Below are 26752 nucleotides of genomic sequence, written 5' to 3'. Positions count from 1 at the left end.
TACTTCAATCAATTTGTACATAAACATTGACACACTACCGTAATTTTCGGATTATAAACCGCGGTTTATATGTTGATTTTGACATTTTTTTGAACCCCTGCAGTTTATTCTCCGGGCGGCTTGTAGGCCGACGTATAAATATTTAAGAGAAAAAACGGCATTTTTAAAAAGAAAGATCGTATGTAAAACATTCTAAATATTATTTTTTTTAAGAAACAAGAACAAAAACCTGCAAAACATGCCTGTGTGATGACAAAGTCCTGTTGAAAATCCCACCCCATTTGTATTCCGTGTTTCCTTTGTAAAACGTTAATCAACCGCCGTCAGCGCCCTCGCTCAGCGAAACTCAGACTAGACTGGTCACCGTCTATTTATCCTAGCAATATATATATGCTGACGTCAGACATTCAGGCTGCACTCGTGTGAGAGCGAAATAGACTGGTCCCCTGTCTATTTATCTTACGATCTCTACATACTGACGTCAGACATTCAGGCTGCACTCGATTTCAATTACGATCAATAGTGTAAACTTAAATACATTTCAACTTTAAATACGACGCAACTCGCGCATTGTGGCAACTATACAAGACTGACTGATGTGCCGCCCGTCCGTCACTGCACATCGCCACAAAGAGGACCGCAAACAAGCACGGCCCCTTTGTGCGCATGCTGTGATTGGCCGTTTGATGATTGGCCGGTGGTAGTTCCATTCATAAAATCTTGGCTAGACTTCGGACGGATCGGCTCCCTATTGTACAACACATAGCCTGAACGTCTGACCCACACTTCGCGGATTGTGGCCAAGTCTAATCAAACGTGAACAACTTTTGTCAACAGAGGGCGATGCGATGCAGGGCAAAGTTCAACTATTTCTAGGTGTGCGTTGTCGCCGATCTTTGATTCACGGAGATTTGTTGCCAAAGAAGTTCACAAAACATGGTCAACACAACCGATCATCAAAATATAAATTCAAATTCTGGAAAAGGATAATTCAGGACTGATAGTGTGAAATAAAAAAATCACCCGTAACGCGGCAGGTTTGCGTACTTCACTTCCGTGTTTTGAGGTTAGTTTCTTTTTATGTTTTTTTTTTTTTTGGTCGCGGTTTATACTCCGCGCGGCATATACGCCGACATTAAATATTTTTTTGTATATTTTGAGGAAGTGCGGTTTATACTCCGCGCGGTTTATAATCCGAAAATTACGGTACTACTAAATATTCCCAAATACATTGTATGCATGTGTCACAAAGCGATACTCCACACCAAAGTAATGGACACGCTGCCAGTAATAGTTATACCGGTTTGGGTCTAACTTAGTACGCTGTCTGAACATACCCATTGTTGCTACAATGGACAAGTAATTTCAGTTGTTTCATATTTACTTGATTAGCAATATCTACCCCAGCAAAACATCATTTTTTCAATATGGCAAAGATAGCACCAGCTGCAGCAGCAGCTGTTGTGGTTGCTGCAGCAACTGCAGCTGCCACTGTCTTTATACCAACATTCCGTTCGCTACTACTCTCAAACCCACGTGAGTCTCCGTCATCTCCAACGATGGTGCTTCCCTCCCCAGAGCTCATCAGATACTGACTGTCAGTCTCCATGGTTGACCCCTGACCCCAATCGGTGCTGTCATCGTCTGGCTGCACATTAAACACAGGTGCAGAGTGAGACACTTCCATACCTCCAGATTGGCTCGCTGCCATGGCACCCCCGAGATTGCTCGGACTTGAAACGGAATGGCTCATGGGCGTCTCACCGGGCGGTAGATCAGAGAAGAGACTGGCAAGGTCTTCTGGACGAGATTCAGACCGGGAGCGGTGTGTGAGCTCTCCTGGCTCACCAAACATGGCTGATCCGGGTGATCTTGACAGTTGGTTTAAGCCGTCGTCTGATGCGGTGTCAGGGAAGCCAGTCTGCTGGTTTGTTTTCCAGTTTGGAGAGTCCACCGGAGTGCCAGCATCGGGGGAGATGGGCTCCATGGATTGAGAAGCATGGCTGTCTTGGGAAGAGAGAGGCATTGGGGACACATTGCGGGAGGAGAGCTCGGATAGGACTTCAGCATTGATATCATCCAGGTTGATGTTGGTCATAGCATCCTGGGGAGGACAAATTAATAAGATCAAGGAATAGTAAAATCAGTTTATTATTACTGCTGGGAAGGATGAGGAAGGGGTTGAGGGTTGGAGGAAATTGGGTCTAGACAATATCAAAAATTTTGACTGGTGATCTTGGTTAGCAGCGTCGATATGCTGATATTTCAAGAAGATTTTAAAAAACTGAAAGAACCGATTGAAGATTTGAATGTCTCCAATGTAGGAAAACAGTTTTAAACACATAAATAATCAAACAAAACATAACTGGCACTGTGTAAATAAAAATGGATACAAATCGCTGGGGAAAATCACTGTACTAGCATCCATATTCCATGAACACCTTACACTTTTGTGTTTTATATCACTTCTGTTTCAATTAAGTCATGGTTTATTACGCCACTATTGGACGCTGCAATCTTTAAAAAACTGGTGCCTCAATTTTTATTTGGATTCGTTCATAATTGACACAACTATTCACGTGTATGTTACGTAAATATATGTACTTCTCAGTGCACCTGACACTTCCCGACAACAATTGAGGGTTCAAACTCACCCATCCTCCTTGGTCGATGATGGTCTGCGCTAGATTCTCCTCAATGTACTGAACAGCGAAACCAGTGACCGAAGTAAAGCCTTGTTCACTCTTGTTAACGAGTCCTAGGGCCATGCGCTGGGTAAACTTGAGCATCAACGCAAGCTGAAAAAGAAGTGAGGAAAAGGTACTCATTATAAGGGGAGAAAGATCATGTGTTCTATGTGTGAGGGTGTCGCTTGAAATCTATTTTAAATCATACATAATGGCAGAAACATCTGAATCTTCTGATATCTTTGACTGGATTAATTGGAACCCTTGACCAAAACTAACTCCTACCATAACCACCATTTTAGCTTCATCAGGAGTTGAGTTTACTGCACGTACAATGGTACTCTGCAAAACCCAGAATTAAAGGGTGTGCATCAAATAATAGGTAAATTAACACAATTTGTTTTCAAATGTTCAAATCGGCTGCCTTGTTTTGGATTTCAAAGGACACATCTGCGATGGCCCTTTGGCCAAATATCTTCCTAGTGACATACTATGACTGTGCACCAAATCTGTTCTTGTGCAGGTGTCGTGGCCGAGCGGTTAAGAGCACCGAATTCAAGCTCTGCTGATTCTGTTCAGCAGAGTGTGGGTTCATATCCCGGTCGTGACACTTGTGTCCCTGAGAAAGACACTTAACTAATATTGCTTCTCTCCACCCAGGGGTAAATGGGGACCTGTGAGGGCAGAGATGGTTCTTGTGATTGATTTAGCCGAGTAGTGCATTTGTTGCACGAGGCTGTATACTCCCCAGGGAGCTGAGATGGTTTAAGGAGTGAATTAAGGCCCAGTGACCAGGGGTAATAATTTGAAGCGCTTGAGACACCCGTTCGGGAGTGAAACAGCGCTATATAAACTCAAATTATTATTGTTATACTATTTGCATCATCAAAGCCACAATCACATCACCTAAGCCTACTTTCCCAACTTACAATGACCAAATGAACTTAAACTTTCTTCATGTAAACACTGAATTACTACACAAACTGCTACTACACAATGGTCTTTGAAAGTTAGTAATGTTTGTCACTTACTGTAACCAAGTCACAAGAATAAAAAACTTACATGATACCAGCCAGGGACGGTGCTTTTCATCATTTGCTTCACCAGTGACTTGAAGATTGCGTAGGTCATGTTACTGTCTGCTTTGCTCCCAAAGAACTCCCTCATTGTCCTCTCTAGTTCGGCGCCATGCTGTTGCATGATCTTATCACCGATCTGCGAGATGCGTTCAGCGACGAGGGCCTCGTGGGAGAACGGACAGAGTGTGGAGGGCCGGAAGGGAGTGTTTTCATCACTGGATGCAGCGGCTATATGGAAAGAGCAGGGAAAATCAGATTTTATTATAAAGAAGCCTCAACAAGATTTGATGAATGTGAACTTTCCAGAAGAATGGCTTGCAGGCCTGGGTCCCCCTTATTCTAGACAGGCATGATATTTGGTCCTTTGGAAACAAGCAGGTACATTACCTTTTTTTTCTTTCTTTTTTATAATTAATGGTTTATTTATTCAACAATATTTAAAAAAGACACTGGCAGTAAAATCTGAATTGAGGTCTTAAATTTACAATCTGTCAGTTAATACTACAAAAAGATAGTTAAATGTAATTCGACTAAAACACAGAAAACATTAAATTGCACAAATGACACAAGACCCCTAATATAAAGTAACAGGGCAAAATACCCAGAATTGCACAAAAAACATAAAAATCACAGAACAGTCCCTAACCAGATCTGGAAAGCGTTGTGACAACAGTTAAAAACAATTAAAAGCAAGGACAGCAAAAATAAACAAACAATTGAATGAAGATGTCATTAAAGGCAGTGGACACTATTGGTATTTGTCAAAGACTAGCCTTCACAGTTGGTGTTTCTCAACATATGCATTTAAATAACTAACCTGTGAAAATTTGAGCTCAATCGGTCATCAAAGTTGCGAGATAATAATGAAAGAAAAAAAACCTTGTCACATGAAGTTGTGTGCGTTTAGATGGTTGATTTCGAGACCTCAAGTTCTAAATCTGAGGTCTCAAAATCAAATTCGTGGAAAATTACTTCTTTCTCGAAAACTATGGCACTTCAGAGGGAGCCTTTTCTCACAATGTTTTATACCATCAACCTCTCCCCATTACGCGTCACCAAGAAACATTTTATGCCAATAATTATTTTGAGTAATTACCAATAGTGTCCACTTCCTTTAAGCCGACATTCACATTGAGTAAAAGGGCCAGCCTCTACACATGATGTAGGCTTTACTAGACTTCTCATGCCTAATAAATAATTTATCCAAGGGCAAAAAAAAATGGAAAACATACTAAAGAATACATGCCTGTCTAGACCAAGAACTTCCCAGATAATTCAATTGTGGTTTACAGACAGAACATCGCCAGAATAACAAAACTGCAGATTGGAACACACTATGGACTGATTCTTTATCCCTTTTGGTGACTGCTTTTATTCTATTCAAACAATTTGAAGGCCCTAGAAGTTTTTCAGGAAATCCAGTTATTGGGAAAAATATGAGAAATCACACACCTGCTGACCTAAGTTATAAACTCTTTTATATTTTCTGATCCACATCCCCGTATAAAGGGTCTAAAACCACATTTAACACCGAGGACTAGGGAACAACTTTATATTTATACTTTAATTATATTTTTAAAGAACTTGAAAACTCGCAATCATTGAAACAAATCTTAATTAGTGATCAGTATTTTTTAGGGTTCTGGCAGTTGTTTTCCTTTGCCACATAAGCATACAGCTAAACTATCTCTCTAATCTAAAGCATGGAATTTCATCTTTGAGAAGACAAGACCATTTTCATAATGGAAAAAAAGCCCACTTCCATTTGAAAATGTTAAAGACCCTTGACACTATTGGTAATTGTCAAAGACAAGTCTTCTCACTTAGTGTATCTCAACATATGCATAAAACAACAAACCAGTGACAAATTGAGCTCAATTGGTTGTCGAATGAGTGAAATAATAAAGAAAGAAAAAAACACCCTTTTCACACAAAGTTGTGTGCTTTCAGGTGCTTGATTTCGAGACCTTAAAAATCTAATTCTGAGGTCTCGAAAATTACTTTTTCTTGAAAACTACGTCTTTTCAGAGGGAGCCGTTTCTCACAATGTTTCATACTACCAACCTCTCCCCATGACTCGTTACCAAGTAAGGTTTTATGCTAATCATTATTTTGAGTAACAACCAAACGTGTCCACTGCCTTTAAAAGAACCATGGGGCAAACAAGGGCTCTATGTAATACCAGACTGTTACCTTCTTTTAACTCTTTATGAAGTTTTTCCATGGCTTGTTTTACTTCCTCCCTCAATGGCTCAACAAGCTCGTGCCTTTGTCTCCGACGTAGCTCCCATGAATCTCCCGTACTGTCATCATCTACAGAAACAAAAAAAATGAAAACAGATTTTAGTAACAGATCACACACCTTCAACACATACTTTTTGCCCTAAATCGCCTAAATTTTTTGAGAAAATTGATTTCCAGACCGGTTTTTGAAATTTCTGTTACACCTTATAATACAAGAGTTTATAAGCTGTGCTCCGGCATATTCAGCAGCCACTGCCAGAAACACTGATGCACATCTAAATACGCCCCATCTAAAGGACGGAGAAATTAAGTGTCTTGCTTTTATAGGACACAAGGGGCAAGACTTGGACAGAAAATCATGCTCTGCTGATCAGAGACAATGGGCCCAATGTCATAGAGCTGAAAAAGCTGAAGTATTTCTTATAAATTTTCAGCTCAGCAAAAACAAGCAGGATACCAGTCACAGATTGAAAATGTGACATGGTAGTTTGGCTGGTAACCTTATTTTGCTAGACATATACATGTATGTGTATTTTTGTTAGCTATGAAATTGGGCTTTTAGCTAGAGTCCAGTGCGCTTGACCTCTCAGGCCACGACACAGGGTTAACCTCCCAGATTTCAACCCCTTACTGCCACCATCTGCATCTCATAGACCTTTTCTCAAAGCGCTAACTGTTGAATGAGGTGCATACTGGTCTAGCTAATTTGATTGCTTGTTGGACCACCTCATCTCACCCCTTATGTGGACATTCCGAGTATTTGCAATAAGGTCTTTGACAAAAAAATGAAGAAAAAAACAGCGCCCTCACCAATTCTGATCTCTGGATTCTCGCTAATCTCCTCTGAATCTTCACTTCCTGGTTGACTTTTACTGGATTCATCATCAGCTTCCATAACCGAATCAACGCAGAGGTCACTATCGATTGACCTCCAGCTGTCTCTTGAGACCTCTAGAGTACTCCTCACTTCATGACTGTGCACATGTGCCCGAGACTGTGTCGACTCAGTTGCCGAGAAAGAGGCAGTCGAAGTAGTCGTTTGATGACTAGTTGCCGTAAAGGATGTTGACGTGGACGTCGACAGTTCCCTTGAAAAGACATTGGCCGAGGAGGTGAAGACCGCCGGGGAAGTATGGCTAGACGATGTCGCAGATCTCGGACTTACTTTTGGAGAGGAGCGAGCTCTGACTTTAGTGTTCACAGAGAGGTAGTCACTGGAGCGGCGAGATCCGCCTGATGTACTGGACCTGTCGTCATCCGACACACTGAAGGGCGTGGCGCTTGCCGAGCTCTGGTAGTACATGTCATAGTCAGAGTAGCCAGGGTCCAGATCAGGTGGGACCAGTCCCAAATAGTTTAAGACAACAAATTTGGTCTCGTAGAGGAAATCTTGAGGTGTGCCACATTCCGAGTCCATAGAGTCTCCTTGTAGAACGCTGTCTTTAAGTGAAAGACGATGCTCCATTTTGCGGGGATGTGCCGACATTTTTATTTGTTAGTGTCTCTTCGTGGCACTTTCAATTACTGCTTTTGAATGGTCAGCTCAACTCTATGTCTTGAAAGTCTTGATTGATGTATGGTACACGTTGTACTTCTACTTTCTGAAACTTCTAGGCTTCAAGTCTTGGATCGAAAATCTCTGAAAAGAGATCAAACAAATCAATATTGACATCATTATTAGTTGCAAAAAGTGGTCTTAATATTCATCCTGACCGCTATTATTACCAGAGTTTGTTTTTATCCATTTCATTAAAGGCAGTGGACACTCTTTTCGTAATTAGGCCTACTCAAAATAATTATTAACACAAAAACTTACTTGGTAATGAGTAATGGGGAGAGGTACAGCCAAACTCTCTCTAACAAATATTGGTTAATTAAACAACGCCTATGAATGAATTGCACATTTAGTTGTGTCATTGTTAGTACAGTAGACAAGAATAATTGAATGATTATATAAACACTTCTTTAGTCATTCATGTCATTGACTGTAAAATCAGCAGTTAGTTTGACAGGATTCGAACCCACAACCCGTTAAGACTGGTGGTGTCCTGTGAGTGTGACTGTGAGTGTGTCATAGACTACAGACTGTAGTACGTACAGATTGTCTATTTTCTTTATAGTACAGTCATGATCATGACACTGACAGTGTAGTGTTAAGGCCGGTTCATACTCACCCGACAATTCGAAATTGGATTTAACGCTCATACTTCATCAAAACAAAAACTAAATACGCATTCAGTTTGCGTTCGCGCACATAAACGAATGCGTCAATTTGTGATCATACATTCGTCCGGTTCAAGGATTTGTCATTAAATAAAATGTCTTCCGTTCTTATCTTTATCGCAAATTTTCCAACTTTCTTTCCATAAAATCGCTGTCCTTTTTACATCTCAGTATTCTTTCAAGCTTGTGTTACACAGATTTTGAAAAAGAAGCACAGTTTTTATCTTTTCGTATCAGGTTCTTGCTATTATTCACTGAAATTGCATCTACGCATCCGACAAAATGTTAAAATATTTCAATTCGTCCGACTACGCATCCGACTAGTGTGTACGACCTAATTTTTCAACTTGAAAAATTCATACGCATTTGCGAGAAATGATTACGCACTGCGCTTCCTTTTACGCACTGCGGACTTTAAAAAACGGGTCCCCGCACTGCATACGCAGTGAATACGCAGCGAGTATGAACCGGCTTTTAGTTGTCAGTCTACGTTACGTTGGTTTACTCAGCAGGATCCATAAGTTTGGACGTAATGCTAAGGTTCTGTTACTATGTGGTTTTATAATCTACAATACAACGCTAACAAGTGAGCAATGCTAATGCCATGGCTTATTGCACGGACTTTCCTACTTCTAGAAACTATATGTGAGCCTTATAGGGGTCACATATTTAGGGCTTTTTTAACGCTATACGTTTTTCAAATCAACGTTGATGGGTGAAAGTTTTGCGACCGTTAGCCAGCCAGAACTAAAGTTTCCTGTGTACTGTACACCTAAAGCATTCCCCATCCTACTCAATATACATTTCATAATGCTTGTATTTCCTTTTTGTTGAGTTACGTTCAATAATTTCTTCAAAAAAGGCAATTTTCTACTAGGTACTCACTTTTTTTTCCTGCCGCATCGCACGTCTTTTGACTTCTCAATAATGCTCTGCGCTGTCGATCTACATGTAGTAGGCTGCATAATGAGAAGTCAAAAGACGTGCGATGCGGCAGGGAAAAAAAGTGAGTACCGAGTAGAAAATTGCCTTCTTTGAAGAAATTATTGAATGTAACTCAACAAAAGGGAAATACAAGCATTATGAATGTATATTGAGTAGGATGGGGAATGCTTTCTATTTTAGGTGTAGATACAGTACACAGGAAACTTCTGTTCTGGCTGGCTAACGGTCGCAAAACTTTCACCCATCAACGCTGATTTGAAAAACGTATAGCGTTAAAAAAGCCCTTAATATGTGACCCCTATAAGGCTCACAGGGGAGCCTTAATAGTTTCTAGAAGTAGGACTTTCCCAAATGGTGCGCGTCGTCACGACATGTCACAACAAAATTAAAATACCTAATAACTAAAAGTAAAAGTAAAAAAAACAAACATTTAGGCCTACTCTGGTCATTCTGGTAACTATGATTATGAATGATTATTTTTTGTTTAATGATAAACAACATGTGGGCCTTCCGTGTTTTACAGTTAATAATGCAGTTTATGAGGAAATGGATAACTTTCCGTATGGCGCCACCACTTTTTCACTCATTTTTAGAAAAAGGGATATCTCATTGAGGTAAACTATGTACTATATTATTTCATATCGAATGAAAAAGTGGTGGCGCCATACGGAAACTTTTCCGAGTAAATACACTTTATATAGAGTAGAATAGAACAAAGTTGTTACTTACGATTTCGTCAATCACACTTTTCAGGATGTTGATTGTTGTTGTCATTAGACCGTAAGGTTAGGTCACTGGAAATACTGCCCTCACGGGCTGCATGAACTCACAGAGTGCGATAAAACTAGTGGGGACGACTAAAATATACTTTGCTCCTCGTGTTGGTGAGGACGAGGTTGACGATGGGCAATAGTACGGATCCTCGAAAAGGCCATCTTCACATCGCAGATTTAAACAAGTAGCTGTCCATTTTAAACATTTTGACTTGTGCACAACGGAAAGAAAAGTGTCAGACCTGTTCGAACCTTGATCATATCGTACCCTGGACACTTGCTACTTTTTACAAGGTACGAGGTGGTCGACACTTCTTAAACTCACTTGATCCGTACCTTTTGCAGGACACTCTTATTCAGACATCGTACGAATTATGGTTGTCTGCCTCGTTTTGAGAGAGTCACGCCCTCATCGCCGAATTTCGTTAATGACTGACCTCCAAGCATCTTGTACGGTCATGGAATGGTTTCCATAATAAAAAGGATAATTGTTAGCAATTTGTGTCAGGCAGTCCATTGTAGGCTAAATGCTGAATTTCACAAAGTTTCATAAAAAGATGAAAGATTTTATGAGTGTTTTCCCTTTGTTTTTATATCGTGTAGCTGATTTTTATATTTGTGTAAAGCGCTTTGAGGCTTTGTATAAGGCGCTTAATTATGATCCTTTATCGAGTATTATTTATTAAAAGAGCCAGTGATGGTGGCTCATATTCACTCATCAATCAATTTTGTCCAAAGTGCATCTGAGGGTGGGGGCTCAAATTCCATAATATCCTAGAATGGTAGAGCCAGAGAGGGTCATGCATTAGAGTAGGCCTACTACAGCTTGCGTATACAAACACATTACTAATGAGTAAATCTATGTAGCCTACGTGTACAGACTGAAGTACACCTGTTGAATATCTCACAGATCAATTATTGTTATTTCAACAGGTGATAAATATGCAAATAGTTGTGCTTCATCAACACATGGAACAATACCTCAATATTATGCATTATGCAAATAAATCACTGTGCCATCTGTTGCAAATTCACAGGCTGGCGATTTACGTTTGAAATCAATCCAGTTCTCAACATGTTCATTATTACAATAAGTGCATAATACTGGAAACAGTATCATAATTGCCACTGAATTTTGATCACGATCTTCTGCCCGCCGCGAAATATTGAATTTTGGATGTTGATCTGAAAAAAACTCCGAAAGAAGGATTTGCTAATTTGAAATGAAGATCTTTGTCACATTGTGGTTGCTGGTGATGCTGGCAGCGGCTCTAGGTAGTGTTTCTAGAACCAATCACACTACGATAGAGCAGGGAATTGATCAACTTACGCAACTTGTTGATAAGATATTGGGAAGCAAGACAGTCAAAGGTATGTCTTATAGATAGTTTATTTTTTTCAGAGCATACTGATCGAGACGTCAAGTTGTGGCAAACCACCGGTTTTTCTCAGAACCAGTGTTCAACGAAGATTTACTTAAAGGCAGTGGACACTATTGGTAATTACTCAAAATATTTATTAGCATAAAACCTTACTTGGTAACGAGTAATGGGGAGAGGTTGGTAGTATAAAACATGGTGAGAAACGGCTCCCTCTGAAGTGAAGTAGCTTTCGAGAAAGAAGTCATTATCCACGAATTTGATTTCGAGACCTCAGATTTAGAACTTGAGGTCTCGAAATCAACCATCTGAACGAACACAACTTCGTGTTTTCTCTTTTTCATTATTATCTGGCAACTTTGATGACCGTTTGAGCTCAAATTTTCACAGGTTTGTTATTTTATGCATATGTTGAGATACACCAGCTGTGAAGGCTAGTCTTTGACAATGACCAATAGTGTCCACTCTTTTAAAAGCCTGTGTTACCGCAATTCCTCACCGCTTTACTCTCTCAGCGTGCAAAGTTTAAAATCCTACCTGTTGTTTTTTCTTAAAACAATAAATGGCTGTTTGGTCGGTCATTGTTGAAAGATCTTGCTTTTTGTATTCTCCCAGACACTTCTTTCTTGTATTGGACTCCCTCAGTGCCGAAACTATAATAGGGTTACAATTTATTATTTATAGCACAGACCGGTGTCGCATGCAATTATGTCCTCTATGCAATACTATCAGGCTGACATTATTGCATATGCAATAATGTCCGCCGGACGGTTTTGCATATGCAATCGTGTCCGCCCGGACGCTGCTGCATTGCAATTGTGTCCGCCTGGACACATTTGCATATGCAGTTGTGTTCGCCCCGTGCAAAACCGTCCTTGCAGTAAATTAAACGCCCTTGGTCGACGGAACACGTTCGCCATCTTGTTTTGTGTACAGCTAAGAAGTGCATGTCGTGAATGACATGGGAAATGTTCGGCCGTTGGGTATTCGCTGCAATCATTCTACGTGAATATTCAATTCATGCTGCATCAGGTTCAGTGCATGCACGCGCACATACATGTGCGGAGCGGACAGTACGGCATGGCGACACAATTGCATCTGACACCGGTGGGTGCACCTTTTTGCTGGGAATTTTCAATTGTAACTGTAGTTCGTTTGTATTTCTCTTTTCTTTCTTTGTTGCTGGGGGTATTGGTTTTTTTATATTGTTTCATACAATTATTAAATTATTTCCTCCTTAGATAAGATTGCCGAGCTGACTCAATCGGGTTCTAACAAGAGAGCTGAGATCGTCATTCTGAGTAAATCTGATATTGCTGGCGACATACCAGACAGCGATCTGTATAATACAACAACCATAACAAGACGAGTAGGAGATGTGACCGTCGTGATAAAAACCACCATCACCAAACTCGGTGGGGATGAGATAATGGTGGAATTTGAGTCCGAGGTGAAACCAATGCCCGATAAGACAGTAAGTCAACTTCAAATACTAACCAACAACTTCTTCAGCTTAAAATGAGAAATGTTTTTAAAGTTTACATTTTACATTTAATTTTAAACCACAAACCAGTTGACTTATAATTTATACAGTCGATCCTCGTTAATGAAGATCATCCACAAAAGTTTTGCTCAAAGAGTACATGCTGAAATGACTGTAACGATCTTGCTATAAATGAGAGTCGACAAGATGTACATGTGTAATGAAAGACCAGGGTCTGAATTGACACATGAAATCGTTCGTTTTGGGACAACTGGGGTGCAGTGAGTGCAGACAAATTATGTTGTCAATTATTACAAAACTGACTCTGGCTTCTCTTGGGTTTGCGTGGTGTAAAAAAGAGAGAGCCATATTTTTTATATATATTTTTTTTTTTTTTTTTTGGGGGGGGGTTAAAGGATCCATCATAGAGCTAGAGTTTTGTTTCCCTCAATGAACAGATGTGTAAGACAGACAGTAATTGCACGGAGCATCAATTCTGTCATCATGACGTCATTCTTGGATTTGCTCTGAGCTACTGCCAGGCTTGCTCAGAGGACGGTGGTAAATGCCAGATAGACAAACACTGCTGCGGACAAACACTGTGTCGGTGGGGACGATGTCTGAAGGATGCAACTAAGGGTCAACTAGGAACAGTATGCAGCAAAGCCGGTGACTGCGGAGAAGAAGGTTGTTGTGCCTCAGTGGAAGGTATGGTAATTTTAGTCCTTAATAGATCGAACCAATACTGATTATTGCGGCTACACTTTATCTAAAAACATTGACTTTGTACGGTGTGCATACCATTAGAGTACAAATTAGTGTTCACTTATTTGCACACAAAAGACAACTCCCTTTTGAATTATTTCGGCTACACTTAAAGACCTGCTTGAACGAAAACGTCAAGTCGTGAACTTTGCTGAATTCCACTTAAAATGTTTTCGATGAATAAGGAAATCGAGTCATATGATTATAAATAGGTTTCAATTGTGTAAAAAAACAATCATTTTGTATGCCCTTGTCCAGAGCTTTTCTGCGAGATTTGCGAAAAGCCCCGTTACGTAATCACTCTCAAAACGCCATAAGTAGATAAAGCCGCTTTGTTGCAGCGTGGATGTATAACAAAGCAAACTCCCACAAATGACGTCAGCGGCATTGTCCTTTGTCACCCGCTCTCAACGGCAGAAGTGTTTTTAGTTTTTCAAAAAACCTTTAGGTAGGGGCCTGATTTTTTAGTCGATAATTACGAAAAGTTCAGATTTGTACACATATCAAAATTACATTAAAATGGTGAACAAGTGCATTATAAACAAGTAAAAATACCATTTCTGTTGAAAACATTCCGCTCAGGTAGCTGTTTAACGTGATCTTAAAGTGTGTGCATAACAACTAACAAGATGGTCATAGTGGGAAACTACCTTTAAAATACTTGTTTATGCCAAATAGTTTTGGGGACATGAGAAAAACAATGCTTGACAACAGTGAAATAAAAGCTTTTCATTCACACTTTTTGTCTTGTGACTCCAATGAACGATTAAGATTAAACTTTCAAATGTTTGTTATGTCATGTGTAATATGCCGGTTCACACCAAAAACGGTGTGAATACTGGCCAATGGGGAGACTAGACAACTTTCATAAGGAGTAAAAAAAATATGCCAGACTTTGGGGTGCCTTCTTGACTCTCTGGCAAATATGCTATTAATTTGTATGTCTTTAACTGCAATTTTGCGTAGGGTTTGAGAAACCCGTCTGTCGCCCTCTTGCAAACGAAGGCCAACGCTGCAGCACGGAGACGAAAGCTGCTGACGAAAATGCAGTATCGTCATCACTTTCTGTGCTCGAGAAATTACTACGTCACAGACCAAAAAGTCAAAGTCACCCCGCCGAGTTTCCTCATGAATGTTCATGTACTGCGGGACTGAAGTGTGCAAATTACATGCGAGAGTAAGTAAAAATCACAATTTATATTATATTTTTCAAATGATGTCATCAAAGCAAACATTTTTTTAAAACGAAGTGACATTTCTAAAGCAGGATTGCCTCCATGCTCGTGCATGGTCATTGCCTCAAGTTGGTGGTCAGTAGAAATTTACAATTTCCTCATAGGGTGCCCTTTCCGGGGAGAACATGGCAACCCATGCCTTTTTAAAAACGAAGAATACCAAACGAAGAATATGACAAATTCAATCAAACAGCAAAAGCTATAAACCTTTATCACGGTGTGGTCATCTTGATTTTACTCAATTCCAACTCATTGTTACCAAAACTGAGGCTGGACAAAACACTAGTCTGGCGCCGTGCGCAATGTTAGCATTCATAATTGTTATTGGAAACAGGGAACATGACCAAAATAGTGACAGCGTAATAGGTCTATACATCTTGCAGCTGAAGTCGAAAGGCACCACTGGTGTACATGTGATTGGTACATTAATGTATTGTGAAATTTGGACTTTTATAGTTTCGACGATATGTTGGATTTGAGAGAAGTTGCTCAGACCTTCCTTGGAGGGATGTGTGTACCCGGCTGGGCATGGGAGGATCAGTTGGTTCTGGCTAGTAGTCCATCGTCCAATCCTACACCAAAGAAATGAGTGAGCAGATACTGTACATGGGACTATGTTGCAGTTGGAAGAGCATGTGCGCCATAGAAAATAATTATGACAAATATCCGCGACACACTGCTAATTTTCTATTCGCAAACCTTTTTCTGAAGAATCATTGAATGGGCAATATTGTAGGATAGGGATCGTTATACATGTACTTGTTTTTTTCGTTTTTAAGTTGTATGTAGTGTATAATTGTCAACGTAATAGACAGTCATAATTTTTATTCTAAACTCACCGTGCAAAATGGCATTTTATTTGAAACATTGCATGCGCAATCAGACATCAACACAAATACATTTCAAAGGAGAATGTTTGTGAATTACAAAAGTCAACTTGGTTCAATGCAGGTTCGATTCAGTTTGATCAACTTTCAGGAGTGAACTGAAAATTATCTTTGTACACAAACTAATATGCAGACCACGTGACGTCGTCGCTTATTCGTGGTTTTTGACAAATCGCGCTTGGCTGATAAATGTGCACGGTGACAATTTACCCATATGGCTTACAGGACGGTTTGAGACTTGCAACTCGTTTTCCCCCTTTTCATAAGGTCACATCTTTTGGAAAATTAGTAGATCACAAATTGGAGCCTTTCTAAACTTTATTTAGACATGCATGGTCTAAAATGAAATGTACTTTTTTTATAGCAAAACACCGATGCAACCAAGCAATGGTTATGGGGTCTAGTTAATAGAGTGACACAATGAAACGCATTTCAAACAATCACAATGTACTATTGTAAAAACAGAGACAGTTTATTTGTTCACATTTAAAAACATTATGAAGTTAACATATAAATTTGATTAATTAACAGTAAACGGACAAACCAATAGTAATCGTAAAACATTAAGTATGAGATAATAATACTGGAGCCATTGAAACACTTTGAAACTTGGATCAGCTTACAGCAATACTATACAAACACACAGATATAATGACACCATTTAAAAAGAAAATTTACCTGAATTTATAAAAATACAACGTATTTACCCTTTTAAAAACTCCTATATAATGTTCACCACTCATTTTAAACGTACATTTACAATCGTTGATATCAATATTTCATTAGTTGAAAATCAAATAATCTCATCGTTATGGAAAAGGCGAATTGGTCACTATTTTTCTACTGGTTATGGGCAAAGTGATTTGGATGACTGTTACAGTTTTAGTAATACTCCTTACTTGAATATTGGTAGAAGTAGTTGGGATATTACTTTGTTGATAGGAAACATTTCTGGAAACGAAAACACATTTTTCAAAAGCGATCGTGATGTCATTAAGGTCAACAATCACTTTCAATGTAGGCCTACACAAGAATGATAAGTCATTAAAATATGAGTTAACAACAGTGAACACCCATTTATAAATGTACCCATTTCATTTAGATGTAATAGTTGTTTCACAACGCTTGCAAATTCGTGACTTTAATTCTGAATTTCGGATAATTGAGTTCGTTTGATAAAAATACTTGTTCTATATAATAAAATACATGTAGATCATATTAAAAACATTGTGACTTAGAGTTGAGCGTTTGAACACAATTCTAGCACCAGTCGACGGGTAGACATCGACTAGAACCCGGATATAAAGGAGTGGCTTACAGTTTGGTCGAGTTCCCTGCAGCTACCTCTTCGTCAAGTCTACGGGTGAAAGAAGAATACAGATTTATTATTTGGCTTCGGAAGCATTTTTACAGGGAAAGCTCATCGAAAAATGTGAGATGTGATTTTGGACTATTTTGGTGTGATTTTGTTTTTTGGTGTGATTCTGTTTGAAAAAAATATTCTGTCCGTTAAAACTTGTGGCTCGATTAAAAAAGGATGTCAGGTACATATTCATTTTTACCGGGAAAGCTCATCCACATAACGTGTGGAAATTGGTCGTTGACAAATACCAATTTCAAAAATCAATTTCAGCTCCAACATAACAATATTTATATGGCGCAATATGAATAAACATTCCTCATAGCGCATTTTGGGACATCTAGCCCAGGTTTTGACAACCCTGCAATAAATGTTAACACACTTCTCCTTTTTATTTGTGAATCTAAAAAACACAATTGTTGGCTGAATTTTCCACACAGAGCAGAGCTAAGTTTTGTACCGACTTGTTAATGCTCGATCGACACGTCCCTATAATAAGATGTATCATTTGCCACTCCAAGTGATCTTTATATTAATGAGAGTCTGAGAGATGAATGTATAATCTACAGAATTTGTCATTTCAATTCAACAAGGAATGAAAGAAGCCATTATTACCTGCACCACTCTCCAGCTTTTCCATTTTGGTAGTTACGGAAGCCGAAGTCATAGCAAAAGAATACTGATCCCATCAAAAGCACCATACCCCCAACGGATCCACCCACTGCAGCAGATACCTCCACCCATCTGTACCCTGTTACCTCCTGGGCAGATACTTCAACTGTGGCAGAAAATCAGAACCGGTTATCGTAATAAAAAAAAGGAGTTAAAACTTTAAAAGTTACATTTAAAAACGCCACTGTTCGGAAAGATCCGCCACAATTTTGTCACTCTTTTTTTTTTTACAAAAGGAATATCTCAATAAGGTTATTTTTTTATATTTTTTTATTTTCATAAATGGCATTTAAAAATATCGCCGTTCAGTAATCTTTCATAAGGCCCTTATCCCTGCCACAAATTTTCCACTCTTAAAAAAAAATTAATATCTCATTATGCAATTTGAAACTATTTTATTTTATAACAAAGTGGTTGCGACTGGCGAGATACGAACATTACTTCATTTTGTTTTTAGAAACTTCAGATATTGCATTTAAAAAATATCGCCAGTTCCGGGGGGCCCTATCCTGCCACCACTTCTCACACGTGTTTTTTCCCCAAAAGAAACAGCTCATAAGGAATGAAAGGCAAATTTTCCGCAGCCTTTCACCACCTTTTCACTCATTTTTACAAAAGGAATATCTCAATAAGGTTATTTTTTATATTTTTTTATTTTCATAAATGGCATTTAAAAATATCGCCGTTCAGTAATCTTTCATAAGGCCCTTATCCCTGCCACAAATTTTCCACTCTTAAAAAAAAATTAATATCTCATTATGTAATTAGAAACTATTTTATTTTATAACAAAGTGGTTGCGACTGGCGAGATACGAACATTACTTCATTTTGTTTTTAGAAACTTCAGATATTGCATTTAAAAAATATCGCCAGTTCCGGGGGGCCCTATCCTGCCACCACTTTTCACACGTGTTTTTTTTCCCCAAAAGAAACAGCTCATAAGGAATGAAAGGCAAACTTTCCGCATCCTTTCACCCCCTTTTCACTCATTTTTACAAAAAGGAATATCTCAATAGGAGACTTTCCAACGCTAGGTGGCAGCAGACATACCGGGTAAATTTCCATTGTTTACGTAGTTCTGAACATGCGCATAATTCTGAGAACAATGGATTTACCCGGTAAGTCTGCTGCCCTCTATCGTCCCAGAAAGTCTCCCATTCATACCGAATAAACATTATACCATTTCAAAACAAATTTATGAACTTCAAAAATGCCTTAACTTTATACAGCGGTTTGGACAGATTTTCTTACCTGCCACCTTTTGTCACGAATTTTAACCGAAAGGAAAATCTCATTTTGAGTTTAAATTCTGTGACATGATATGGAAGTTGTTCCCATGTATGGTTCTCAAAATAATTATATTTAGTATAACAACTTATTATAACTTGGGCTTGGTAACGAGCAACAAAGAGTAGGCCTAAACTAAAAGATTCCCTCTTAAGTAATCTTTTGAGAAAGAGGTAATTTCTCCCTAAAAAAAACATTTGAATCTGAGAAAGACTTCGGACCCAAAGCCTTTCCCATGCATCTGAAACAAACATTTTTCTCCATTATTTTGTTTTTTATAACTTATATGACCAAATCTAGCAAAATTTTCTCAGATCTGTTATTTAATGCATGTGTTGGGATACTAGTCTTTGACAATTGCCAGAGGTGTCAAGAAATAATGTGGTACCGATAGCCATGCATGGAATAAACCAAATTGTCTCACTAAAAAAAACATAGGCCTAATATGACAGGGTTATTAAGATCTTACCTACAACGGCAAAAACGCACACGAGGGCGAGGAGGAAAGTTCGGCTGATGGCCATGTTTCACTGGGGAAAACAAATCAAAGAAATCAATTAACATACACTACAAAAAGGAACGAGTTCGAGATCTACAAGCAATGATGATTTATACTATAGGTTTTTCTTTTCAATGATTGGAGTTTTTTTTATTTTATTGTTTATTAAAGACAAACCATTGAGACACGGTGGTCCTTTCAATTTGTGAATAAATGAATTAACACATAAGAACTTTGTTGAGGGCCATGTTTCACTGAAGGTGAAAACATTAACGAAAAAAGGATTATCAACCAATACTCACTAAAAAAATAAAAACTTCTAGAAGCAATGTTGATGTATGACTCTGGGTTTTTGTAATGATTGGCGTCTTTTAATGTTTTTTTATATCAATATAAACCACAAGAGAAAGTGACTGGGTAAATTGTGAAATTATTTCTTTTTGTATAATAACGACAAACCATTGAGAAATGGTGGTCCTTTCTAAATGGATAAACGAATTCCACATAATAATTTTTAGAAGCACACTTCCTACATAAGCTGCAGTTAATAACAACATAAATTATCACTTACAGTTGGATATTTACCGGTGGTTTTGTTCACAAGTCGAGTTTTCAAATCGATGTGGTAGTCGATGATTCAAGATGAACGAATGCAATGCTCAACAACAGTCACTTTATCTGGGCGTGGAACGATAGTAAAATGACGAAGGGCGAAGGGGCATTCACTTTTATTGCTTTCAGCAACTGAGGTAACAGCATACCTGTTTGGCATAACAAAAGGGTATCGTCCTTTAACAATACACAAACCTTCTGAAGCGTTACAAGTTAGCCTCAACTGGTAGCCTTTTTTCTCCTAAATCAGCCCACGTTGCGCACAATGAGTTTACCAACAGCTAGATTTGTTTGTGTTGCACAGCTGGATTTTGGTATGCTTTGTCACTTTCTCTGCTGCTCGGTGAGGCGTAACTGGCGCTTTTGTTATTCAACTGTCCTTACAATGTGTGTACAGTTGGATGAAAGATGCGATAAATCGTGTTTAGGACAACATTTCCACACACAGCTGTGGGGTCACCTTTGAAAATGGGTCATTGTAATTTCACATTTAATACACACGAAATATGATAAAAATAGAACGAGGAGCTTCCCAATTGACTGTTTTTCCTGCAAATATTATTTGAATTGTATAGTATTTATTTTGGGGGTGTTTTTCCGTTTATTTGAACCATGGAGGAATAAAACACAATGAGTTGGTAGGGCTAAGCAGTTTGCATCAGCCAATTATGCATTTTTATTAATTTTGATTTTTACCCATACAACGATGTGTGTTAGCACTGTATACTAAGTACTTTCCCGAGTCCTGTGAAAAAAAATTCACAGGCATGTTACTCGGGTGACATGCCTGTGAAATTTTTTTCACAGGACTCGGGAAAGTACTGAGTATACAGTGCTAAAACACATCGGTGTATGGGTAAAAATAAAAAAAAATATTCTTTATCCCCGATGCAAATTTAACATCTATTATATTTATTTTTCTTATTTAAATCGGCTAAGTGACCGAAAAAACCGCTGACTGGCGGCAGCGCTCTTTTCCTTTGTGTGTGTGTGCGTGTGTGGGGGGGGGGGGGGGGGGGGGGGGGTGCATTCACAAAGTAGCATGTTTGTTTTCTGCTTATTCGTTTGATTAAAACCATCTGTAAAGAAAGTACCGGCAAAGCTGATCGTTTGGACAAAATCACAATTTTGTTTATAGTGTATCAAACTGTGCAAAAATAAATGGCTCGACCCCACCCCCCCCCCCCCCCCAACGGAAAAGTTATATGGTTATATCACTGGTCACCTTAAGAAAAATCTCAATGGACAATTTATCTACGTTCTAATCCAGATGAAGATAGCAAAATAAAATCAACTTTGTTTGAAGACACAGACATTCTGCCAGCTCAAAAATCCTAGAAAGGCTTCTTCATTAATCCAAGAATTCCTGGGATTGTGAACACTGGTAGGTCAAATGTTTGTCCAAAAATATCGCTCAGTTGGAACATTGTCTGGGTGGGGGTGGGGGAGTTTGTGGTTTGTGCCGGTGTCTGATGGAATTGTGTCCGCCATGCAATACTATCCGCTCCGGACACTTTTGCATATGCAATCGTGTCCGGGGCTATGCAAAAACCGTCCGGTGGACATGTACATGACTGTACAGGTATGTGCGTGCATGCACTGAACCTACGTACTATAATATGCAATCGATCTCTTAAGTGCTAAACAAGCTGATCTGGTAGATGTTCGTAAAATCAAAATGGATGGTGTACTTATAAGATCTAGAACACGGTGGATGGAATGCGGAGAAAAACCATCCAAGTATTTTCTGAATATGGAGAAACGTAGTTACGTTAGTAAATCTATCAATTGTGTTGGTAATGATGCAGATTCCAGATTGACCAAATCTAAAGAAATTCTTTCAGAAGCCAGGAATTTCTACAAAAATCTGTAATCTCATCGGAAGGTTAATAACTTGGCTGATTTAAATTCTATTTTCGAGAAAGCCAATGCTCCCATTCTTACAGACACAATGCGGGATAATCTGGAAGCCCCTTTGTCGCATGTAGAACTTATGCAAGCTTTAAAGAATAGTAAGAATGCTAAATCCCCAGGTTCCGATGGGTTCAGTTTTGAATTTTACAAATTCTTTTCGCCTGATTTATCGTGGTTCCTCTTACGCTCACTCAACTTTGCTTATTTCTCGGGCAAGTTGTCAGTCACTCAGAAATACGGCATCATCACTTTGTTACCAAAAGGGGACAAACCCCGGCAGTTTTTAAAAAATTGGCGTCCTATTTCCCTGCTGAACACATCATATAAAGTGGCGTCGGCGTGTATTGCTGAGAGACTGAAAACTTGTCTACCCATCATTATTAATGAGCGTCAAAAAGGTTTTATGTCAGGTCGGTTCATTGGTGAAAATATTCGTTTGATGTATGACTTACTTGATGTCACCGATTCGAATAACATTCCTGGTCAATTAATTTCCATTGACTTTGAAAAAGCTTTCGATTCACTATCACATGAGTTTATCCTCAAAGTTCTTGATAAATTCAACTTTGGTGCATCCATAAAACAGTGGATCAACCTCTTCTATAAGCAGGCCTCGTCTTCGATTCTGGTGAACGGTTTTCTTTCTGAATCATTTAATATAGAACGGGGCTGCAGGCAAGGTGACGGTCTAAGCCCCTATTTATTTAGTATGTGTGTTGAAGTTCTTGCTATGATGATAGATAATGATGAAGATTTAAAAGGTATTCGGGTAGCCGGTAAAGAGTTTCGTTTATCCCAGTATGCCGATGACACTGTTTTATTTCTTGATGGTTCCGCTAAATCTATGCTTGCTGCATTTAATATCCTTGACGCATTTGCCAACATGTCCGGACTTAAAGTCAATGTAGACAAAACTAATGTGGTTTGGATAGGGTCAAAGAAAGGGCAAGAAAGCAAGATATGTAAAGAGAATAAAAGAGATCAATGCCCATTGGGTGGAACCTTTAGAAACCTTTAAAATACTTGGTATTCAGTTTTCCATAGATCTGCATTCCATGGTTCTACTCAACTACAACACGACTATTCTTTCTTTGCGTAACCTGATTTCGAGTTGGTCCAAAAGGAATCTCGAATGCTTGCCGAATCACTGTTGCCAAATCTTTGCTTTTGTCTAAGCTTAACTTTCTTATTTTAACCATCCCTGATCCACCTGTTAGTACTGTTAACGAACTGAACTCTATGTTATTTAAATTTATTTGGAGGGGACATGACCGGGTATGCAGAAATCAAATGGTTCAAGATTACAGCCAAGATGAGCTCCGTATGATAGATGTTCGTGAATATATGAACGCCCTTAAAATAACTTGGCTCCGCAGACTCCTAATTTCTGACAATGGTTGTGGTTGGGTCCATTTATTCCAAAAGATTATGGGCATTTCTGGATTGTCCAGTTTTGAAGGTGGTTCCCTGAAATTACTTTATGCACATAAACAAACTTTGTACGGGAACCCTTTTTGGAGAAATGTCTTTACATCCTGGTCAAAATTCACCATGGCACACAGCCCAGAGACCGCTGAAGAAATATTGACCAATTCTCTGTGGCACAATGACAAAATTAAGGTGGATAAAAAATGCATCTATTTCAAACATTGGGAGTCGGCAGGAGTCAATTATATTCATAACCTTGTTGATGTTGCCGGGAATTTTTTGTCCTTCAATGATTTCAGAAATAAATTTCACATTAAAACTAATTTTCTGGAACATGGGGGTGTGGTCAGGGCCATTAAGTCTGCTTTTCCAAACATTCTGTCTTTTACGGAAGGTACTGTTCAACTTCCTTTTATTCCATTCAATTTCAAGACCCTTTTGAGGGACAAAAAAGGCTCCAGCAGAATCCTAAAGGTCTTGACCTCCTCCAGGAAAGTCACCTATACATTTATTTCTAAGTGGAACTTTAGTTTGCAAATAGATAATAGTTTTTCTAAATGGTCGTTAATTTTCAATATTCCTTTCAACTGCACAATAGACACTAGACTAAGATGGTTCCAGTATAGACTTATTCATAGAATTCTAGGTACAAACAGTTTTCTTTTCAAAATCAAAAAGCTGGACTCTAATTTATGTACTTTTTGTAATAGCCAGGGGGAGACTCTTATTCATTTGTTTTGCTCATGTGCCGCTACAATTTCTTTTTGGACAGCAGTTGCTTCATGGATTATTTACAAGACTAAGCGTAACATCATCCTTGACCATGAAACATTTTTATTTGGCAAAACAGACTTTAAGTGTAAAGCTGCTAACCTTATTTTATTAATTTGCCGTTTTCACATCTACAAAATGAAAATGTCCAAGAACAAACCATCCTTCTTAGTATTCAAAACAGAACTCAAAAATTATTATGCCATGGAAAAATTTATTTCCACCTGTAACAATAAGTTGGCCAGTTTCTATCATAAATGCAGGATGGATATTCACACGTACTTTATGATCGCAGCGAAAACCCAACGGCCGAACATTTCCCAAGTCATTCATGACATGCACTTAGCTTGTAAAAAAATGGCGAACGTGTTCCGTTGACCAAGGGCGTTTAATTTACTGCAAGGACGGTTTTGCACGGGGGCGGACACAATTGCAGTATGCAGCAGCGTCCGGGCGGACACGATAGCATATGCAAAAAAGTCCGGCGGACTTTATTGCATATGCAATAATGTCCTCCGGATAGTATTGCATAGAGGACATAATTGCATGTGACACCGGTTATACATTTCTCTTCAAACAAATCCAAAAGCTCTATGATCCAATTAATCTATGACTGACACCAGACAAGTTAATTACGTTTCATTTCAGTTTATTTATTCTGGAAGTAAATCCAAATGTCTCTTTTAGAAAAGAAAATTTATTTAATCCCTTTACTAGACAATAACCCGAAGGAGAAAAGACAATAAAGGAGGTTTCAGGGAAACCACAGAGAGTTATTCCAGGAAAAACCCACGCAATCAGGTAGGAACTGAAAACCCAATCCACTTAGTGCCCGGTGGGATTCGAACCGGGGTCCCAGAGGTGGAATACCCTTTATTCAACCTGACCACCCAAGTTCAATACAAGTCAGTTGCATTTCCAAAAGGGAAGAGGTTGGAGCAACTTAAAGACACTAGACACCTTTGGTAATTTTAAAACACCAGTCTTCTCACTTGGTGCATCTCAACATGCACAAAGGAACAAATCTGTGAAAATTTGGTCGTCGAAGTTGCGATAAAAAACGCCATTGTCAAACGAAGTTTTGTGCTTTCAGATGCTTGATTTCGAGACTTAAAAATCAAATTTTGAGGTCTCGAAATCAAATTCAAATATTTTAGTGAAAAATTACTTGTTTTTCGTAAACCATGTTACTTCAGAGGGAGCCGTTTCTCACAATGCTTTATACTATCAACAGCTCTCCATTGATCGTTAACAAGTAATTTTTTATGCTAACAATTATTTTGAGTAATTACCAATAGTGCCGGCTGCCTTTAACACTTTTAAACACCAGGAAGAACTGTTATAAGAGATGTTAAATTTGCATCTCGGGATAAAGAAAGCTAATTTTGGTTTTTACCAATACACCGATGTTTGTTAGCACTGTATACTCAGTACTTTCCCCCCGAGTCCCTAAACAAAAATCGCAGGCATGTTACTCGGGTGGGATTCGAACCCACGACCCTTGCAATTCTAGAGCAGTGTCTTACCAACTAGACTACCGAGGTTGCCCGATAGCTAGAGGCAGTTCGAATCCTATGTTATTGTTATCATGTGCAATTATCTTGACAACGAAATTTTATTTGATAAAAATAGCTTGTGCATTCATATATCAGCGCATTTCTCAAAGTCAAGACAATAATTACTAGTTCGGTAAAATTCCCTTTTATTTTGTTTATTGATCAATAAAGTCGATCCTACTTCTGATTATACAAATATAACCTCGTCACCAGGGCCCAATTTCACAAAGCATGTAAGCACAACAATTTGCTTAGCATGAAATTTCTTCCTTATTAAAAACAGGATTACCAACCAAATTTCCACGTGATTTTCAGGATTTAGCGAATAACATTTGAATACCAGTATCAAGCAATATGCAACAAATGAAAATTTGGTTGGTAATCCTGTTTTTATCAAGGAAGCATATTTCATGCTAAGCAAATTTTTGTGCTTACCGGCTTTATGAAATTGGGCCCAGGTACTTATATACACAATTCAAAATACATAAATATAACGCCATGGTCATTTACATTACTTTGGCACTTGAATATTGCGACAATAACAAGCATTGTTACAAAGAACAAAACAAACTAAAACGAAACAAAGTTGCAGTAAAAAATGTAATGCATTGGTTGACAGGGATACAGCCATGTGTTTGGGTCATGGAAAGGGGTTAGTATATAAATATTTACTCTTCTACATAATCAAGGTCTGTGGGGGCACATCTTTTGTTATGACAGGTTTTTTGTTTTACTTTGCCTTTCCCTAGACGGCCTCTGCTTGTTATAATTATTGTATTGTCCAATGACGCCTTTGGTAATTGTCAAAAACCAGTCTTCTCACTTGGTGTACAGTATCTCAAAATATGCATAAAATAACAAATCTGTGAACATTTACACTCAATTAGTCGTCGAAGTTGCGAGAGAATAATGGAAGAAAAAAAACCTTGTCGCACAAGTTGTGTGCTTTCAGA

General features: G+C 38.6%; 2 protein-coding genes across 2 annotated transcripts; one reads left to right on the top strand and one right to left on the bottom strand.

The window, feature by feature from the left end:
• Positions 1-1210: 1210 nt before the first annotated feature.
• Positions 1211-10017, bottom strand: LOC117291904 (serine-rich adhesin for platelets-like). The gene is made up of 6 exons (XM_033773909.1): positions 9908-10017; positions 6821-7649; positions 5960-6079; positions 3750-3994; positions 2655-2798; positions 1211-2104 (listed from the first exon to the last, which is right to left on the bottom strand). Exons 2-6 carry the CDS (start codon positions 7494-7496, stop codon positions 1415-1417), a joined length of 1875 nt encoding a protein of 624 aa, XP_033629800.1. The 5' UTR covers positions 7497-7649; positions 9908-10017; the 3' UTR covers positions 1211-1414.
• A 1008-nt stretch (positions 10018-11025) lies between these two features.
• LOC117291637 (dickkopf-related protein 3-like) lies at positions 11026-16068 on the top strand. The gene is made up of 5 exons (XM_033773480.1): positions 11026-11322; positions 12572-12804; positions 13272-13521; positions 14545-14755; positions 15270-16068. Exons 1-5 carry the CDS (start codon positions 11175-11177, stop codon positions 15400-15402), a joined length of 975 nt encoding a protein of 324 aa, XP_033629371.1. The 5' UTR covers positions 11026-11174; the 3' UTR covers positions 15403-16068.
• The last annotated feature ends 10684 nt before the right edge of the window (positions 16069-26752 follow it).

Source organism: Asterias rubens, chromosome 6 (assembly GCF_902459465.1).
Source record: "Asterias rubens chromosome 6, eAstRub1.3, whole genome shotgun sequence".
In the NCBI taxonomy this organism is placed as follows: domain Eukaryota; kingdom Metazoa; phylum Echinodermata; class Asteroidea; order Forcipulatida; family Asteriidae; genus Asterias; species Asterias rubens.
This window is presented reverse-complemented; position numbering and strand designations above follow the sequence as displayed.

Coding starts and splice junctions, on each gene's coding strand:
- LOC117291637 (XM_033773480.1), top strand. CDS start 11,175: ATGAAGATCTTTGTCACATTGTGGTTGCTGGTGATGCTGGCAGCGGCT. Junction 11,323..12,571: donor GGGAAGCAAGACAGTCAAAG/GTATGTCTTATA, acceptor TTTCCTCCTTAG/ATAAGATTGCCGAGCTGACT. Junction 14,756..15,269: donor TGTGCAAATTACATGCGAGA/GTAAGTAAAAAT, acceptor GGACTTTTATAG/TTTCGACGATATGTTGGATT.
- LOC117291904 (XM_033773909.1), bottom strand. CDS start 7,496: ATGTCGGCACATCCCCGCAAAATGGAGCATCGTCTTTCACTTAAAGAC. Junction 6,080..6,820: donor GAATCCAGAGATCAGAATTG/GTGAGGGCGCTG, acceptor TTGTTTCTGTAG/ATGATGACAGTACGGGAGAT. Junction 3,995..5,959: donor TCATAAAGAGTTAAAAGAAG/GTAACAGTCTGG, acceptor CTTTCCATATAG/CCGCTGCATCCAGTGATGAA.